The sequence below is a fragment of the Tursiops truncatus genome, chromosome 7, assembly GCF_011762595.2.
Source record: "Tursiops truncatus isolate mTurTru1 chromosome 7, mTurTru1.mat.Y, whole genome shotgun sequence".
Taxonomy (NCBI): domain Eukaryota; kingdom Metazoa; phylum Chordata; class Mammalia; order Artiodactyla; family Delphinidae; genus Tursiops; species Tursiops truncatus.
Window position 1 is genome coordinate 55435556 of NC_047040.1, and position 21305 is coordinate 55456860.

General features: G+C 35.3%; 1 protein-coding gene across 2 annotated transcripts in view; it reads right to left on the reverse strand.

Moving 5' to 3' along the window:
• Positions 1-21305, reverse strand: part of AGPS (alkylglycerone phosphate synthase) — a 141590-nt gene that overhangs the window by 15297 nt on the left and 104988 nt on the right. For both annotated transcript variants that reach the window (XM_073807536.1, XM_019922853.2), the window contains exons 17-19: positions 18426-18515; positions 8294-8393; positions 5980-6037 (exon numbers count right to left, since the gene is read on the reverse strand). In XM_073807536.1, coding sequence (XP_073663637.1) covers positions 5980-6037; positions 8294-8393; positions 18426-18515 — 248 coding nt within the window. The remainder of the gene's footprint in view (positions 1-5979; positions 6038-8293; positions 8394-18425; positions 18516-21305) is intronic.

Consider the following 21305-nt stretch of genomic DNA (forward strand, 5'->3'; position numbering starts at 1 on the left):
ATCTTTTGAGAGCTCTATTATTAACTTAGAAGGATAATTAAACCCATTCTATTTAAAATTTATATGGAAAGATTTCTGCTTTATGAAACTATATTGAATAGCACAGGATATTTGAAATTTACAAATTAGATGATTAACTTTAAGCAGAGAAGCATGTATGAAAATAGACATTTTTTATAGCAAATTTTGTTGCCAATTATGCTGCTCTTTCATACAGATTGTAACAGAACCTCCTATAGGGTGAGACTAACTGCAGGTTATAGATGAAAATATTAAGACAATTGTTGAATTATATTCCTTGAATATATGGGTCTTTTTCAAATAAACTATAACCCTTTCTTCAATGGTTAGAGTAGGGGGTTAAGAATACAAACCAGAGTTTCACTTGGTGCTGTCTACTGCTTTTATTTTTTTAGAAGACTACTGTTTCTTAAGCACCTACTATATGCAGGACACTTCTGATGCTTTATATACATTATCACACTTAAGCGTTACAATAATCTGAGGTAGGTACTATTCCCATTTTGCAGATGAGAAAACTGCAGCTCAGAGAAGTTATTTCCCTAAGGTCACACAGGTAGTTAAGTACAGAGCCAAGAGTCAAATACAGATTTGATTCCAAAGCCTATGTTTTTTCCCCTCTGTTTGTAAGCCTCTCAAACTTGCATTTGTTTTAAGATAAAGGCTTAAATGGAATCTTACATATATAATACATCTACGGAAGAACACTAAAATGGCTGGTGTTGGGCAGTTGTAGTGAAAGGCACATTATTTTACCCTACTTTTCCACTGAATAACTGACTCTGCTAATACACATTCTCAGAAATATTATGGAATAAACTGAGCCTTTTCATGATTAAACATGACCCTATATTCAAACAAGGCCTGATTATTAAACGTTTGAAGCTAAATTAGCAAGGAGACTAATGCCATTCTAACATGAAAGATTCAGAGATGTCTGAGAATTTGCAAAATTGCCCCAAATTCTGTGAGCGCTTGTACACTTAACTACACACGTAACATATTTATTGAGCATCTTCTTCTATGTAGAACAGCCAGTCACTGTTCTAGGGACTGGGGAACACAGTGACGGACAAGATACAGTCAGTAACCTCATTGAACTTATTCGAATGAGGAACACATAAACTATACAAGAGAATAGGGAAGACGCCTCTAAGAAGGTGACATTTTGATCAGAGATCTTCATGATGGGAAAGTGAGCCATGCAAATAAATATCTGGCGGCGGGGGCGGGGGGAACAAGAGAAAGAACAGCAGGAAGAGACGGAATAAATAGCAAACGCCTTGAAGGGGGAAGAGGGTTGATATGCCTGAGAAATAGCAAGAAGGACACTACTGCTGGAGGGAAAAAGTAGTAAGAGATGAAGACAGAGAGATAAAACACACAATGTATATCCTTGAAGAACCTAATAAGGACTTCGGATTTTATTCTGAATGTGAGGAGAAAATAATGAATTTTAAAAAGATTACTTGGGCAGCAAGAGAGATGACAGCAGGGGAACAGGAGTGAAGGTGGACAGACCAATTAAGAGGCTGCAATTGTCCCAGCAAGAAAAAACAGTGATTTGAACTAGGGTGGTGGTGGTGATCCCTTCTGGTATTTGGGAGTCATCAGCATAAGGATGGTGTTTTAAGTCCTGGGACTGAAGTAATCATTGAGGGAGTGAGGAAACACGGAGGAACGATCTGGCTCTGGGCTGAGCCCTGGAGCACGCCAGTGTTTATAAAGTGGTTTAGAAGACAACCTAGCAAAGGGAAAGCATCTTCATTTTACCAGCACATACGAAATATATTTTGTGTTCAGGCTTACCTAGTTTCTTTTTCAAAGCCATAGAGGAATCCAAGTAGTTCAGAATTTGTTTACACACAGTCATATTTTTGACTGCATGAAAATAAAAAATATGAGAAATGTGATAGAAATAAAAGATTCCTATTTAAATGAGGCAGAACCTCTCAATAAATTAATATGCAATCAAACCTTGCTACATTGAAGTTCAAGTTAATAATTTCTAAAATTAAATTATTTCATCAACCTTGGAGTCTTCAACAAAAAAAGGCTTATAAGCCTAGAACCTGAAAATGCACATAAATTATACAAGGAGTTTTATTGTAACATGATCTGACCTGCATTTGTTTTATTACCTGATACTGCTGACATGTTAGAAACCTATAATCAGGAAGTATAAAAACAACCAGAAAGTCAAACTGACTTATGTGCAAGAACTGAGAAAACAATGAAATAGCTATGATGAGGAAATTAAAATGTTCATTCATTTCTGTTTTAACATCTAAAGCAGGACAAGCAACTAACTTAGTGTTAAAATTAAAGAAACAGAGGTTTTATATTTTAAAAGAGAAAGACTAATGTTTAGTATTTCTTCTCATATACTTTTAAATGCATGTGCCTCTTTTCAAAGGCTTTCAATTTCAATCTTTTTAGCTTTTGGCCTATTTTCACTATTATGTTCTTAAGTCAGAGGACAAGGACCCTGAAGCAGGATGAACTGAGTTCAAACTCAAATTCTGGCACTAACAACTATTGCTGATACTTTGAAGTTACTGTACACTCAGAGGCTTAATATATCTTCATCTGAAAGACAGGAACAATATCTACTCCACGGCATTTTGATCAGGATTAAAGGAGACTGTCATGCAGAGCACCTAGCAAATATTTACAGCTTTATAAATGTTAATTCCTTTCCCTATTTTATCTTCCTTCTCTTTGATGTTTTAACATCTATAGCATTTACATGTTTATTAAAGTCACCTTTTGAGTGCTTTTCAAAGAAAATGGGAGACTCTTGGTTAAAATATGATGATATCATAAACCTACCAGTTTTGATCAGCAGCCTTTTGAAATGCTATAATATTTTACTTTACTGGACTGTAAGATCCTTCAAGGGAAGGACTACCATTCTTTGAAATCCTATTGCCTAGTGGACCAGTAATATTTATAATGTGGAAAACATATTATACAACAATATTAAAAAGCATTAGGGGGCTTCCCTGGTGGCGCAGTGGTTGAGAGTCCACCTGCCGATGCAGGGGATGCGGGTTTGTGCCCCGGTCCGGGAAGATCCCACATGCCGCAGAGCGGCTGTGCCCGTGAGCCGTGGCCGCTGAGCCTGCACATCGCCTGTGCTCCGCAATGGGAGAGGCCACAACAGTGAGAGGCCCGCGTACCGCAAAAAAAAAAAAAAAAAAGGCATTAGGCATACTTGGTATCAAAAATATCCCAGGAGCTATTTATATTTTTTGCTTTGGAATCAAGAATTGAATAATCATGATCTTTTGGTTAATTAAGGTTTATATCTTTTCAACTATTCTTTAAATTAATTTCTATTTGTTTACTGAATAATAAAACAGATTATTAACCACAGCTTTCACAAATAAAGTCTAAGTCTCAAATAAATTTGTACTAGAATTACTTAACTCTTTATTATTTTAAATTTGTGTGTATTTTTTTTTTTCCTGTAATGACAGCTTCACATATACATTATTTCAAGTATGTTTATGTAGGTTATGTTAGAGCCTGCTAAGAAGCTCTCAGTGTCTGGGGTGTACCTGAATAAGTATTGTCAACACTTCTGCCATACTAGACTTTCAGCATCTCATATATAGACACTATTGGTGGGACCTGAATATCCTCATAGATCCTAAAGGAGTAAAATGTCATTAGCAAGGAAAAAAAGCATTGGTTTGGCTTTCCTCCACAATGTTGCAGGTCATTTGGTCATTTCCATAACTTCTGTAGAATTTATCGCACTGTAAAGCTTAAGTAAACGAAGAACATCCTCTCACAATTAAGGAAATTAGTTCATATAACCCAGTTATCTAAATAACAATTAAGCCTCTGTTTCTTTCTATATAGTACAAGATTTGGCTATTCTCACCCTCTTGCAGAATCACATCTCTCTCATATTTACTATCACAAACATAGCTCCTACAGTTCCTGACCTTAAAGGAAAAAGTGCACTTGTTGGCTGCTGACATGTACCAAAAAGCAAAATTGTTGGCTATGGAAAGGAAAATTCTTTTTTTCTTCAAATAATTAATTATAGCTAAATTATTCTGTTTCCTCCCTCCATGAAATCAATTTAGAATGAAGAACATATTACTTAATGATATTATGTAATTTTACAAGTATACTTGTAAATTACATAGCAATATAGTGGCATCCTAAAATAAAATATACAAAAAAGATTTAAAGTACAGTATATAGCTTTCTGAACATTTTAAAGGAAGGTGCTAAAATTCTAAGCACCTTTATGAAATACCTCATGTTTATAGTTCCAAAATTAGGTTTAGACTTTTAGATTAATCAAAAGTTTTTAATTTCACTTGAGACATTTCTAATATACAGTTTCTTCCCTTCTTCATTTTTGTCGTTCTAGCATTCATTAGAATCTCCATCAAAAGGTAATAAACAGGAAAAGGAGGAAAAGAACAAATTCATTCACCTTAATGCTTATCAGTCAGCTAAGTTAGAAATTTATTTGTGGAGGTTAAGAAAAAGTAGAGGGAATGCAAAAGATTAAATTGATACAATGATGCTGGGAATTGTCTATTTCATTCATCCACATTAGCAATCTTCTTCAGGCCTGCCTGCAATAATGTCATATGAACACAGATCCTCCACAGCCCACTCTGTTTTCTACCAAAATTCTTTCAATCATCCTACAAACATGTATGGAGGGCTGACTGGGGCCAAGCACTGTTCTAGGTGCTGGTACACAGAAATGAAACAGAAGTCCCTGTCCTTATGGATCCTACTTACCAGTAGGAGGAGATAGCTAATCTCAAGAAGTATAAATATATAGCATGTTAGATAATGCTAAATGCTATGATGGAAAATCAAACAGGGAAACAGGGATATGGAGTATCCAGAGTAGGAGTATAAGCTGAAATTTTTAAATTCAGTGGTCATTTACCTTCATGAACTTCCCTAAAAAAATTTTTTTAATTAAAAAAATCTACACATATATTTTCTAGGTACCAATTTATATTGAGGGATATATTAAAAACACTGGTAGATATGTCTAGGTAGATATAACATAGGTAGATATATCATAATTTTTATTACTGATGTGATCAACTCTCCAATAAAAATACTACAATGATCAAAAAGAAATACTAAAAACAGCATTAAAATCTTGAAAAGAAGATTTTTTCATATCCCGCCTTGATTAATTTGCTGAATTTTGGGTGGGCAGAACAAACAGCTATTCAATATATAGTACAACTGACTTTAGCTACATTCCAATAGTGGATGAAAAACATTTAGGTAGGGCTTCCCTGGTGGTGCAGTGGTTGGGAGTCTGCCTGCCAGTGCAGGGGACATGGGTTCGGGCCCTGGCATGGGATGATCCCACATGCCACGGAGCAGCTGAGCCTGTGCGCCACAACTGCTAAGCCTGCGCTCTGGAGCCCGCGTGCCACAACTACTGAAGCCCACGCCCCTGGGGCCTGTGCTCCCCAATAGGAGAGGCCACTGCAATGGGAGGCCTGCGCACCGCAATGAAGAGTGGCCCCCGCTCGCTGCAACTGGAGAGAGCCTGCACACAGCAACGAAGACCCAGCGCAGCCAAAAATAAAAATAAATAAAATAAATAAATTTATTTAAAAAAACAAAAAACATTTAGGTAGGTTCTTTTTCCCCCTTTAAAAATTTTTGCTCTAATGGTCAAATACCTCCCAGGTTTGCTGGGCTATCTTGGGTGACATGAAGTTCCTGAGAACTCAGAAGGCTGTCTAGGTTCTGTTATCTAGGCAGGCTTGTCAAATCAAGCTTCTGTCAGTTACTACCACAGCACAGGCAACCTCAGTGACAGACATAACAACTTCAAAGAGAGCCCTAGTGCTCTCAAATTACTCATATTATTACTCCCCCTAGCACTGTATCAAACCAAATATTTTAAACAGTAGGAATATTAGAAATTCTATCCCCAAAAAAGAATACCTCCGTGGTGATGCGACAGGCTCCCTCCATTAGCGAGGATTTCTTCTCTAGCAGCTGCCTGTATTTGGAAACAAAACAACAAATAGATCACTTTGAGGTGAAAGAGTAAGACCCAACTCCCAAAGGAGATACATACTTTCTGGGTTAAATAATAAAGGAGAAGCCTAATTTTCCTTTCTCTTAGGTTAACTGTATTTAAAGAGCAATTAAAATATGCAGCCTAGCTTTATAAGTTTTTTTCTAGTGAATAGTCGCAGTGTCTACAATTGTTACATCAAGATTCTAGAAAAGAAAAAAGAAGGCAAAATGACCAATTCATCAGCACTAAAAAGTTTTGTGAGGAGTCCGGTCCTACTCTGAAGTAAACATCTCACTATACCAACAAACATTAATTGACTGTATATGGTATGTCCAGAAAAGTACTAAGGAATTTACCTGGAATTACTCAGTTATTTTCACTAAAGCCTTATGGAATAATTTCAATTACTCCTATTTCACAGATAAAGAAAATGAGGCTTAGATGGTTAAATTACTCACCTAATATCATACAGTGGGCATAAGACTCAAGATTACTTACAAAGCTATCAGGGATTAACGGTAAAAACCCTTATGGAGAACATTTCTTAGGTCAATGCCTTGGGACAAATTACTTCTCAGGCTTATGGATATCTAAGTGTGAAAAAAAACACCTTGTTTTATCCTCTTAACATGTTAGGCTCCAACTAGGCTCCTTAAAGAGCAATAAGGTTAGAAAGATAAACACTTAAAGCAATATATAGAATGACTGAAGTACAGGGTGAAAGAAGGGTTACAGAAACTGGAATTACATTCAATTCATGAGTATGTAACAGATATGAGGTAAAATCCCTACAGTGCCTTGAACCTCCTAGAATTACTTGGGTGTGTATAAACCATCAGAGTTAGGCCACAGTAGAAGAGACCCTCCCTTCAGGAGGGACAGATGGACCACATCTCATTGCAAAGTAATTTATAAGAACCCTCATCACTGAGGATTTAGGGTTTTTCAAATGAATCATACATATGCTAGCCCTACTCTAAGAGACTATGTCTTCTAACAAATTATTTTATGTAAAGCAGTAACTACTTGAAACCAGCAGCACTTGGAGAATGGCTGTTTGGCTTGGGAAAGAAGGAACACTTTCATTTTTGTAGTACTATGGGGAAGGGGCCTTTGGGTAGCCAGAGGGCAACACCAAAACTGTTGTGGCCTCTCCCATTGCAGAGCACAGGCTCCGGACGCACAGGCTTAGCGGCCATGGCTAACGGGCCCAGCCGCTCCGCGGCATGTGGGATCTTCCCGGACCGGGGCACGAACCCGTGTTCCCTGCATCGGCAGGCGGACTCTCAACCACTGTGCCACCAGGGAAGCCCAGGACTCAAACTTTTGAGGATGATGGATATGTTCATTATTTTGATTGGGGTTACAATTTCACAGGTGCATACATAGGTCAAAACCCATGAAACTGTACATATTATGTGCAGTTTACTATATCTCAATTATACTTCAGAAAAGCTGTTTTTTTTTTTGTTTTTTTTTTTAAAAAAGGAGGCATAAGAGGGAGCCAACCATACCCTGTGGTTTGGGTCTAAAAGTGTGCCACTGAAAATCACCTTGTGGTACTACCTTTGGCAGGCAGGCAACAGAATTAACACTAGGACACCTGAGGTTTTATTTTTAACAAACCCCAGTCTCCTGCTTCCTCCACAGTCTAGTCTGTTTCTTCAACCCTAGGCATACTTGTCATCAGAAATATTGACTATCAAACAGAAGGCGTTATAAAAATTAGACGCTTAAGGTCATTTAAGAAATGTAATAGAAACTGCTGGCAAATGAACCTCAAAGGCCTACATAAAACTTAAGCAAACAAAAAAATTATAAACCTAGAATTAGGAAATTACAGCAACATAGGCCAAGAGCTTTAGAGCCGCTGACCTCAAAAGCAGTCACCATATGGAGCTGGCTGGGCTGCTGAAGTGATATCAAGGGTCCATATAGTCTTCTGTTATTTAATTTAATCAGGTATTATGTACTATAAGTAATATCCAAAGAATCACAGGCAACAGAACATTAATTTTAGAATATTAATTGTAATATGTATAGGGAATATGAATTTTAGACTTCTAATTCAGTATTCAATCCAGTGTAAAAATTATGCTTCTCATTTCTATGGGCTATCAACCAGGTAAACCACAAGTTATTAAAGACAGTCAAACTAAAATTCATAAATTGATAGTAAACTTTACTTAAATTAATAAAAGAATGTAAGAGCTATATTCATGTATGCAAAATTACCTCAGTTTGTTCAAACACAGTCAGTGGGTCACTGATTCCCCTGTAGTTAAAGGCAAAGTAGAAATAGATACATGCACCTGCATCGTAAGTCTGAGTCACCCTAAAAAACAAACAGACAAAATCCCCCACAAGGCTTTAAGTGAAATCAGATTTAACATCTAGAAACTTAAAGACAAGATTGTTTGAATGATTTGCTTAAGCCATAATCTCATTCTCTACCCACCCTCTTACTCCGTGGATGGAAAATAGATTTGCTGGATAAAGGATATCTAAGAACTACTTGTACTATTTTTATAACTTTTTTGGTAAGTCTGGACTATTACCCCAAAATTTTTTTTAAATTTTAAGATAATGTAAATATTTCTCCAACTGGCCTGAAATATACAAAATTCCACTTCCTCAGAAGGGATTTTTTTTTCTTTTTTAACAAAGTATACTGCAGTTATAGACAGCCCCAAAACAGACTACATGGAACTTGGTGATCCATTATAAGTCTTCTAAGCTTCCTCAAAGTTAACAGAAATACATATGAGAACTTGAAACTAGAAAACAAGAAAAATGTTCAAATACCAAAAATGATCAGACTGGGCAAAACACAGCACCTTCACCAAGTTCACATTATTAGTAACAACTTTGAAAACAAATTGAATGACATGGCCTTAAGAGAGTATCTCCAAAGGTTTTACACTCTAGGTCCCATATGTGTGCATGTTGTATATGTATTTGCAAAAGGTATCAAGAATGTTAGATTAATAAATCATATACATGATATATATCTGGGCTTTCAAAATGTAATTAGGTGAAGCATTTAAAAGGGAGCCAAGGTAATCACAGTCAAATCTCTGAATGCAATTTACAAAGGTTCCCACAAAGAAGTTAATTTAACAGAAAGAGCAAATACAGAGGAAATACTTTTTTTTTTACTACACAATACAAACAGAATCTAATCCAAAATTTTAACGGCCTTTTAGGCCAAATGTTAGGTGCCTCAGAACAGAAGAAATGAACTGTTTAACAATGCTACTGTCAATTTGCCAGCTATGTTTTTCTTCTAGTGTTAATTCACCCATAAAAAAGATCCCTTGAATGTTTACATTTTAACTACCAGATTTACAAAGTTTAAGAAAAATTGGAAAACCATGTTAACTGCAAGGGCACTATCACTATGAATAACCAAATTTAAATAAATTTAAAGGATACATGAATGAAATGAGTTTACAGCAATTAGTAAAATATACATTACTCATATGAGAATCATTAATATCAATAAATAGAAAATATAACTAAATATTAATAGAACATTGCCACCTTCCAACAAATCCAGGAGCTATATTACACAATTCAGTTATCAGTAGATAAGGAGGCTTCTAAAATTACAACAAAGCTTGAGTGATCAGTATCTCAAACAAAGTAGAAATAACATTTTTTGGAAAACCTTAATCTGGGGCCATTTTAGAAAGTGACAGAACTAATACCTTTTAATAGATCAATTCTATCATTTAAGACACTTAAACACTAATGTCTTCCAAAATCATCTGGACAAGAGAAAGTGTGGCTGCCAAAGTCATTATATTATTCTTTAATTTCTAAAAAATTTTTGTGCTGTATACTTTTTGGAGTACTGTACTTATGTTAGACTCACTGGCTAGGAAGTCCTTCCCACAAAACTTCCTCAGAAAATTTAGGGTTAGAATTCCTATTCCAATATACAAAGTACCTTTTAAAAGACAGAAATGAAATAAATGAACTTAATAAATGCATCCTACAGCTGAATTGTTTTCCTTGGGATCTCTGATTTCAATGAGATCTATAACTATTTTAAATTAATTTCAGAATAGCTTTTTTAAAAAAACTGGTTTAAAAATTACATCTCACACATTCAACATTTATACTCAACACAGAATAATCTCCTTAGCCACTGTTAATCAGCTCAAATCAAACTACAGTTAAGCGTTAATCAAGTATATGCTATAAAAACTATATTTAAAACTCCTATTTAGCAAAATCACTCAATTAACTTATTAGACTTTGCACATTCTAAACTTTGGTTTTATAAGATGATCACAGAAGCTGAGCATTAGGCTTTTATCAGAAAATCCTTCTTAAAAAAGCAGCTATGTAATAAATGACATATCAATTCAGAATATGTATACCAATTCTATCTACCTGCAATACAATACATACTGAAGATCCTTAGGCCTTATAAGTACCTTCTAAAGAACCAAGACTTAAGTATTGTTACAGAAGGTGTCCTAAGGCAGAATATTTTACTTCCCAATAACTTTCAGTAAGTAGTGGTTTATCACAATGGTATTTTCATAATGAAGGGGGAGAAGTCTCAAGGGATGCTGAATATAGAGGTAGGGCAGAAGAAGGGAGACAGGATAATATCTGTTAAGCTATCACTTGACAAAGCAAAAGAATAAAAAATCCTCAACTACACAGAAATAGATTCTATTACTTCAAATGTTTCAGATTTTACTATTAACAAATGACTTTTGGATTATTGGGCCTGTTTGTTTTCAGTTTATAATAATAAGAGGCAGACCAGATTGTCAAGAGAAGAACTAAATATCAACTTAGGTGATAATATAAATAAATACACTTTTTTTTCTTGCGGTTTAAGAACTTTAAGAGAAAAGGTTCATTTTTAAAGATATGTCCAAATTAAAAAAAAAAAAAAGAACAGGTACATTTTTACTCCTTTAATTTGGAAAGCTTCTCTCCAAGATCAGTCACTAAGCTACCAGTAGCGTTACCATGTTATAAGTTTTTTATTAAACAGAACAAGGCCCCTTTTTCCCCTCCTTCAGATATAATCGAATGCCCAGCCAATAATCTCTAAAATCCACATTTTAAGCCTTTACATTCTACCCCAAATATACTTGTTCTAAAAGATGTTAATACACACACTTGACTTATACTTCCTAAAATGTTCTTCAAACCATGTCTCTCCCACAAGGAAGCATAAAAGACTATTTCAAGGATACTCTTCTGATTGATGTGAACAGTTATGGTATAAGAAAGATGCTTTCCTCACATCTCATGTAAGAATTTTGTTGTCATACCCAGCAAAAGCACAATCTAATATTCACAGAAAGATAGACAAGATGAAAAGGCAGAGGGCTATGTACCAGATGAAGGAACAAGATAAAACCCCAGAAAAACAACTGAATGAAGTGGAGATAGGCAACCTTCCAGAAAAAGACTTCAGAATAATAATAGTGAAGATGAACCAGGACCTCGGAAAAAGAATGGAGACAAAGATCGAGAAGATGCAAAAACTGTTTAACACAGACCAAGAAGAATTAAAGAACAAACAAACAGAGATGAGCAATACAATAACTGAAATGAAAACTACACTAGAAGGAATCAATAGCAGAATAACTGAGGCAGAAGAACAGATAAGTGACCTGGAAGACAGAATGGTGGAAATCACTGCTGTGGAACAGACTAAAGAAAAAAGAAAGAAAAGATATGAAGACAGCCTAAGAGACCTCTGGGACAACATTAAACACAACAACATTTGCATTATAGGGGTCCCAGAAGGAGAAGAAAGAGAGAAAGGACCAGATAAAATACGTGAAGAGATTATAGTCGAAAACATCCCTAACATGGGAAAGGAAATAGCCACCAAGGTCCAGGAAGCACAGAGAGTCCCATACAGGATAAAACCAAGGAGAAACATGCCGAGACACATAGTAATCAAATTGGCAAAAATTAAAGACAAAGAAAAGTTATTGAAAGCAGCAAGGGAAAAATGACAAATAACATACAAGGGAACTCCCATAAGGTTAACAAATGATTTCTCAGGAGAAACTCTACAAGCCAGAAGGGAGTAGCATGATATACTTAAAGTGATGAAAGGGAAGAACCTACAACGAATATTACTTTACCGGCAAGGATCTCATTCAGATTTGATGGAGAAATCAAAAGCTTTACAGACAAGCAAAATCTAAGAGAATTCAGCACCATCAAACCAGCTCTACAACAAATGCTAAAGGAACTTCTCTAAGCGGGAAACACAAGAGAAGAAAAGGACCTACAAAAACAAACCCAAAACAATTAAGAATATGGTGACAGGAACATACATATCAATAATTACCTTAAACATAAATGGATTAAATGCTCCAACCAAAAGACAAAGGCTTGCTGAAAGGATACAAAAATAAGACCCATCTATATGCTGTCTACAAGAGACCCACTTCAGACCTAGAGACACCCACTTCAGACCTAGAGACACATACAGACTGAAAGTGAGGGAATGGAAAAAGATATTCCATGCAAATGGAAATCAAAAGAAAGCTGGAGTAGCAATACTCATATCAAATAAAATAGACTTTAAAATAAGGAATGTTACAAGAGACAAGGAAGGACACTACATAATGATCAAGGGATCAATCCAAGAAGAAGATATAACAATTATAAATATATATGCACCCCAACATAGGAGCACGTCAATACATGAGGCAACTGCTAACAGCTCTAAAAGAGGAAATCGACAGTAACACAATAATAGTGGAGGACTTTAACACCTCACTTACACCAATGGACAGATCATCCAAAATGAAAATAAATAAGGAAACAGAAGTTTTAAATGATACAATAGACCAGATAGATTTAATTGATATTTATAGGACATTCCATACCAAAACTGCAGATTACACTTTCTTCTCAAATGCGCACAGAACATTCTCCAAGATAGATCACATCTTGTGTCACAAATCAAGCCTCAGTAAATTTAAGAAAATTGAAATCACATCAAGCATGTTTTCTGACAACAACGCTATGAGATTAGATATCAATTACAGGGAAAAAAACCATAAAAAACACAAAACAAATGGAGGTTAAACTATACATTACTAAATAACCAAGAGATCACTGAAGAAATCAAAGAGGAAAACAAAAAATACCTAGAGACAAATGACAATGAAAACCCGATGATCCAAAACCTATGGGATGCAGCAAAAGCAGTTCTAAGAGGGAAATTTATAGCTACACAAGCCTACCTCAAGAAACAAGAAAAATCTCAAATAAACAATCTAACCTTACACCTAAAGAAACAAGAGAAAGAAGAACAAACAAAACCCAAAGTTAGGAGAAGGAAAGAAATCATAAAGATCAGAGAAGAAATAAATGAAAGAGAAACAAAGAAGACAATAGCAAAGATCAATAAAACTAAAAGCTGGTTCTTTGAGAAGATAAACAAAATTGATAAACCATTAGCCAGACTCATCAAGAAAAAGAGGGACAGCACTCAAATTAATAAAATTAGAAATGAAAAAGGAGAAGTTACCACAGACACCGCAGAAATACATAGCATCCTAAGAGACTACTACAAGCAACTCTATGCACATAAAATGGACAACCTGGAAGAAATGGACAAATTCTTAGAAAGGTATAACCTTCCAAGACTGAACCAGGAAGAAATAGAAAATATGAACAGACCAACCACAAGTAATTAAATTGAAACTGTGATGAAAAATCTTCCAACAAACAAAAGTCCAGGAAAACATGGCTTCACAGGTGAATTCTATCAAACATTCAGAGAAGAGCTAACACCCATCCTTCTCAAACTGTTCCAAAAAATTGCAGAGGAAGGAACACTCCCAAAGTCATTCTGTGAGGCCACCGTCACCCATGATACCAAAACCAGACAAAGATACTACAAATAAAGACAATTACAGACCAATATCACTGATGAATATAGATGCAAAAATGCTCAACAAAATACTAGCAAACAGAATCCAACAACACATTAAAGGGATCATACACCATGATCAAGTGGGATTTATCGCAGGGATGCAAGGATTCTTCAATATATGCAAATCAATCAATGTGATAACAAACTGAAGAATAAAAACCATATGATCATCTTAATAGACACAGAAAAAGCTTCTGACAAAATTCAACACCCATTTATGATAAAAACTCTCTAGAAAGTGGGCACAGAGGGAACCTACCTCAACATAATAAAGGCCATATACGACAAACCCACAGCAAACATCATCCTTAATGGTGAAAAACTGAAAGCATTTCCTCTAAGATCAGGAACAAGACAAGGATGTCCACTCTCACCACTATTATTCAACACAGTTTTTGAAGTCCTAGCCACAGCAATCAGAGAAGAAAAAGAAATAAAAGGAATACAAATCGGAAAAGAAGAAGTAAAACTGTCACTGTTTGCAGATGACATGATACTATACATAGAGAATCCTAAAGATGTCATCAGAAAACTACTGGAGCTAATCAATGAATTTGGTTAAGCTGCAGGATACAAAATTAATGCACAGAAATCTCTTGCATTCCTATACACTAATGATGAAAAATCTGAAAGAGCAATTAAGGAAACACTCCCATTTACCACTGCAACAAAAAGAATAAAATACCTAGGAATAAACCTACCTAGGGAGACAAAGACCTGTATGCAGAAAACTATAAGACACTGATGAAAGAAATTAAAGATGATGCCAACAGATGGAGAGATATACCATGTTCTTGGATTGGAAGAAGCCATATTGTGAAAATGACTATACTACCCAAAGCAATCTACAGATTCAGTGTAATCCCTATCAAATTACCAATAGCATTTTTTATGGAACTAGAACAAAAAATCTTAAAATTTGTATGGAGACACAAAAGACCCTGAAGAGCCAAAGCAGTCTTGAGAGAAAAAAACAGAGCTGGAGGAATCAGACTCCCTGACTTCAGACTATACTACAAAGCTACAGTAATCAAGACAATATGGTACTGGCACAAAAACAGAAATATAGATCAATGGAACAGGATAGAAAGCCCAGAGATAAACCCACACACCTATGGTCAACTAATCTATGACAAAGGAGGCAAGGATATACAATGGATAAAAGACAGTCTCTTCAATAAGTGGGGCTGGGAAAACTGGACAGTTACATGTAAAAGAATGAAATTAGAACACTCCCTAACACCATACACAAAAATAAACTCAAAATGGATTAGAGACCTAAATGTAAGACCAGACACTGTAAAACTCTTAGAGGAAAACATAGGAAGAAGACTCTTTGACATAAATCACAGCAAGATGTTTTTTGATCCACCTCCTAATGAATAATGGAAGAGTAATGGAAATAAAAACAAAAATAAACAAATGGGACCTAATGAAACGTATAAGCTTTTGCACAGCAAAGGAAACCATAAACAAGACGAAAAGACAACCCTCAGAATGGGAGAAAATATTTGCAAATGAATCAATGGACAAAGGATTAATCTCCAATATATATATAAACAGCTCATGCAGCTCAATATTAAAAAAACAAACAACCCAGTCCAAAAATGAGCAGAAGACCTAAATAGACATTTCTCCAAAGAAGACATACAGATGGCCAAGAGGCACATGAAGAGCTGCTCAACATCACTAATTATTAGAGAAATGCAAATCAAAACTACAATGAGGTATCACCTCACACCAGTTAGAATGGGCATCATTAGAAAATCTACAAACAACAAATGCTGGAGAGGGTGTGGAGTAAAGGGAACCCTCTTGTACTGTTGGTGGGAATGTAAATTGATACAGCCACTACGGAGAACAGTATGGAGGTTCCTTCAAAAACTAAAAATAAAATTACCATATGATCCAGCAATCCCACTGCTGGGCATATACCCAGAGAAAACCATAATTCAAAAAGACACATGCACCCCAATGTTCACTGCAGTACTATTTACAATAGCCAGGTCATGGAAGCAACCTAATTGCCCATCAACAGACAAATGGATAAAGAAGATGTGGTACATATACACAATGGAATATTACTCAGCCATAAGAAGGAACGAAATTGGGTCATTTGTTGAGACGCGGATGGATCTAGAGACTGTCATACAGAGTGAAGTAAGTCAGAAAGAGAAAACAAATATTGTATATTAACACATATATGTGGAACCTAGAAAAATGGTACAGATGAACCAGTTTGCAGGGCAGAAATTGAGACACAGATGTAGAGAACAAACGTATGGATACCAAGGGGGGAAAGACTCAGATGTAGAGAACAAACATATGGACACCAAAGGGGGGTGGTGGTGTGATGAACTGGGCGATTGGGATTGACATGCATACACTGATGTGTATAAAATTGATGACTAATAAGAACCTGCTATATAAAAAAATAAATAAAATTTAAAAATGAAAAAAAATAACGTTCAGTATTAAAAGAAAAAAGAAAGCACAATCTAGCAAATTTTAAAAGGTATCTGTCCCTATAGGGCAACAAGTAGAATTAAGAAACATAATATGGGAACAGGAAAGTACAAGATGGGAGAATGTAAAAAAAGGGAAAAAAAAATCACAGAAGAGATTCCAGTTTAAAGAGTACATAAGTATTTCTAGTCTTGCAAAGCAAATATACAGAAATTATCATGCTCTGTCAACATATCAAGAGGGCCTAACAATTGGATGCCGTCATGAGAATTTGTCATTAAGGAAGAAAAACAAATAACCAAATTTTCCATACTAATACTAGTATGGATTGTCTACCTCAACCTTCATGTAACTACGTCACAATAATACATACGATGCCATTTATATAGCCCTTTATATGCTTTCTCATTTCATTCTTACAACAGTCCCTTCAAGGAGATATATTACCATTACTTTACTAATGATAAACTTAGAGCTCCAAGAGATTAAATTCCTAATAAATAGCAGAACAGTGCTTTCACTCTTTAGACACATGCAATGTTACAAAATAAAGAAATTTTAAAACTAAGCAGGAAGTTGCCATGGTGATGCAGTAGAAGGAAGGCCCAGATCTGCCTTCCTAGGCTGATATCAAGTGGTTCCAGGCTAATCAAAAGAACAATCATTATGAATAGAAATATACAGAAATGCTGTTGTGCTGAAGCACAACTGTTGTTTCAGAGTCCAGCATTTAACAATAAAGATACTACGTTAATTCGAAAATTACCTAACTTTTATTCATGCTTATATTGTAAGTTTTTTGTTTGTTTCTAAATATTGGAGTTATATCCCTGAAAACCACACACACAGAAAAAAAAAAGAGAAGCAGTTATATAATACAGAATGTTCAATAAATTTTAAAGTGCTAGATTAGTACTGTATCATTTACTTTAAGGTTCCCCTTCTCATGATCTGTCCTAATTTCCCTTTATTCTCTATTCTAATTAATTCGATAACTTTTGTAGAGGAGTCAAATGCTCAATTCAATCTTTATACATTTAATCTTCTGGTGTTCACACAGAAAATTAATATCAAAAGATTGAACACAAAGTGCCCCTTCTTAAGAAAACCTCCTTTGGGGCTTCTGCTATTTAACTAAGAGACGACAAAATCATCAGTTAACTGTGCTCCAATATGGATTATAACTGTCCCATATGGAAGATACTAGCCACATGTGGCATTTTAAATTTAAATTATTTGAAATTAATAAAATTTAAAATTCAGTTCCACAGTCATACTAGCCACATTTCAACAGCTCAACAGCCACATGTGGCTGTGGCTATCATTCTGGATAGGGCAGATACAGAACATTTCCATTATCACAGAAAGATCTATTAGAAAGCAACAAGTTAATCTTCATTTGGATTTTCTGGCTCCACTCATTCCTATATTCCATACCCACTGATTTAATCAACAACCGACAAAGTGGTTAAAGTGCCTTTTCTCTGTTAAAGAAAGAGCTGCATTGAATGTGTGTGTAATTTATAGTTTCTTGACCATATATGTAATTTATAGTTTCAGTGAATGAAGGAGTCCTTCTCTTACTCCAGCAGCTCTGACATTTGGCTCTTTACCATCATGCTGTCCAGACAGGGTAGAAGGCTCATGGCTCACTCATGGTAGAAGGCTCACTCTACCCAGACAGGGTAGAAGGCTCACTCTTTACCATCATGCTGTCCAGACAGGAGAAGGCTCACTCCTAGGAAAGGGTGTTCTACTCCTATCGGGCTCAGGACTACTGTAAAAATCCTAGTGGCACAATCCTAAAAAGGTGGCAAGTAAAGTTTAGGAAAGCTTGCTAAGTGGAACAGACTGAAGCTTTTCCTCAGCTCACAAATTACACTTCTGTATTAATTAAAAAAAAAACAGTTTTTTTTTTTTTTTTTCAGAATAAAAAGTATAAGAACAACAACAAAAACTCACCTGCATGTAGCAAGAGGAGCAAACTGAACACCTTTCTCTTTGCATTCCCTTGTTATTCTTTCCTTTACATTTCTACAGAGATCTACAACCCTAGAAAAAATAATTGAATACAATATTAAGTTTTCACATAATTATAAAAAATCTAATTATTGCTGGTTTATCAGCACATTCAAGTCAGAAATTCTCTTAACTAAAACTTTCATACTCATTCCTTCAAGAATGAACAAGATCATTCAAACTGGCCTTCCATTCATAACTTCAAGGGAGCAAAGTCCTTTCCCTTTTTGTCACAGGAAAGACAGTAGTCAGAGGAGCATACTCAAGTCTCCTGAAGGCAGTTTCCTAAGCTAAGGAAAATCCAAATTCAAAATAAATTTAATTACAAGATTCTAAAAGCTTTTTAAAAAGCTCTAAAGAAAATTCAATTCTGGGTTATAGGAATACCAATCTATATCCCATCTAAGAAGTTTTCCTTAATTTAAAAATAATTTAATTAATAATCATAGTGCTATACCAAATGTTCAACAGCCTATTTTCAAGCACTAAGCTAAAATCCAGCTCAACAAAGACTTACTGGACATGAACTATGTGTAAAGTTATGCTAGACAGTTTAATATGTTCAATATGAACAATGAAAACAGACAAGTGAGACATAGTTCTTAAAGGGGAGGGAAGATTGATAATATTTAACAATATTAATCTGTTTTTTAATGTGAGCTGTAACATATTGTTATAACTATATATTCTGTTTCATCTGGAAAATAAAACTCTTAAAAGTATATATCAGCCATTTTATTCTCCAATAAATATCCTGGGTACATATTGACACCGATTCTGTGTTTTAAACCTTAGTCTGTTTAGAATCATGAGAAAGGAAAAGATACCAAAGAAACTTAAAAGGTTGGCCCAATTTGATAAAAACAATAACATTTAAATGGATTATGCTTTACTGAACACATTAAAGTTATCTATATTTCCAATAAGAACAAAGAATAACTGATTAAAATATAAATATGAAAAAGGTTTTAGTGTTTTATTAGCATGTCAATTTTTACTTTTATAGTGTCTGAAAGTTTTATAAAATCTGACTTTACAAAATAGCACTCAAGTTAAGTTCTGCTTTATTCTGTGAGAGCTGCAGGCAGATACAATTTATCAATGTTACCTATGCCTTATTTATAGAATGGTAAGGATCCATGTTTCTTAAAAATCTTTCATAAAGAATTTAGATTATTGAAATTTAATGTCTTTAATTTGAAAATCCAACTTACAAAACAGATATTTTAAATATAAATAAAGGGACTTCCCTGGTGGTGCAGTGGATGGGACTCTGCGCTCCCAGTGCAAGGGGCCTGGGTTTGATCCCTGGTCGGGGAACTGAATCCCACATGCATGCTGCAGCTGGGGGTTTGCATGCTGCAATTAAGGAGCCCACATGCCGCAACTGAGACCCGGCACAACCAAATAAATAAAATTTTAAATATAAATAAAATCTACTAAACTTTAATATCTACAGGAGTTCATGAATATTACAAATTTATAAAAGTAACAAGTTCTTTATCATGACCCTAGAAAACAGAATTCAAGTGTTACTTGAATGAGGTACTTTCTAGAAATTATTTGTATGGAGTTCTGAAAGTATTTTCTAACAGAACTCATGCAAAGGTCAATACAGTCCATTTGGACCAGTCACTACATAGGAAGTAAACAAAACTGTGTATACCTTTTTTTTTTTTGGCCGCGTGGCATGCAGGATCTTAGTTCCCTGACCAGGGCTCGAACCCAAGCCTCTTGCACTGGAAGCAAGGAGTCTTAACCACTGGACCACCAGGGAAGTCCCGTACTGTGTATACTTTTAAATTCTTACCTGACCTATTAGCAAATTTAACACTATTGACCATTTCCTCCTTGAAAACAATTTCCCTCAGCTCCTCTCACAGCACTGGTTTTCCTCCAAATCTTCTAGATTTTATTCCCCAATCTCCTCTGCTAGCGCTTATTTGTACAACTTAAATGAATCCTTTGTTTTTAATCCCTTAAAGGTTGGGGTTTCTTGGACTTCTTTCTCAGGTCTTCTTTCTTTTCTCTTCGTCCATTTACCTGTTAAGTGTTTGTATATCTCCTTTGGTTTTAATCACAAATCTCAAGCTGATGTCTCTAAAATCTTCAAATCTCCAACTCGGACCTTTTAGGCAGCTGTTTTTATAAGGCTACATTCTTACACTATTCCGTAGTTCATTCACAGGAGTCTATGCAGAATATTCACTGAGCACCTAATAGGTGCCGTCATTGTGCTAGGGCCACAGAGGAATACATAAAAACTAGTAAGACCAATAATCCTTTAAGAAACTTATGCATGAAAAGGCCAAGCAACCTAATAATGTGTGAGGGTTGAAGACCCTGATCCCATGGGTTGCTGCTAAACAAGGTCTCTACCTAGCTAAAGGTTTGAAAGAGAAAGCAAGTTACTAAATGGTAACAAACTTTATGTCAGGAATACAGCTGCTTTCCCTTAATTTTATTTATTAAAACTTCAGTTGAAGACGTTGTTTTAAATGAAAACCAAGTACGTAACCCTGTATAAAACAGATATAGTCAGTGAGTCAAAAAAGTATTTAAGAATATACAAGGAAACTATAAAGAAAAATGAAAAGATAGTGCATGACTAGCTTCCACAGTTGGAAGAATTTAAAGACAAAATGGCAATCATAGGTAAGGAGTAATCGATGACAAGGAAATTCATACTACTGAAGAAGTAACACTACACTAACCCACTTTCCCCAGTAAGAATAGGTATTAAAGACTAAAATGGTCTCTGAGACATCTATGAACAGCTCCCAAACTATATCTGCTGTTCAAACATGTCAGATGTTGATGAAG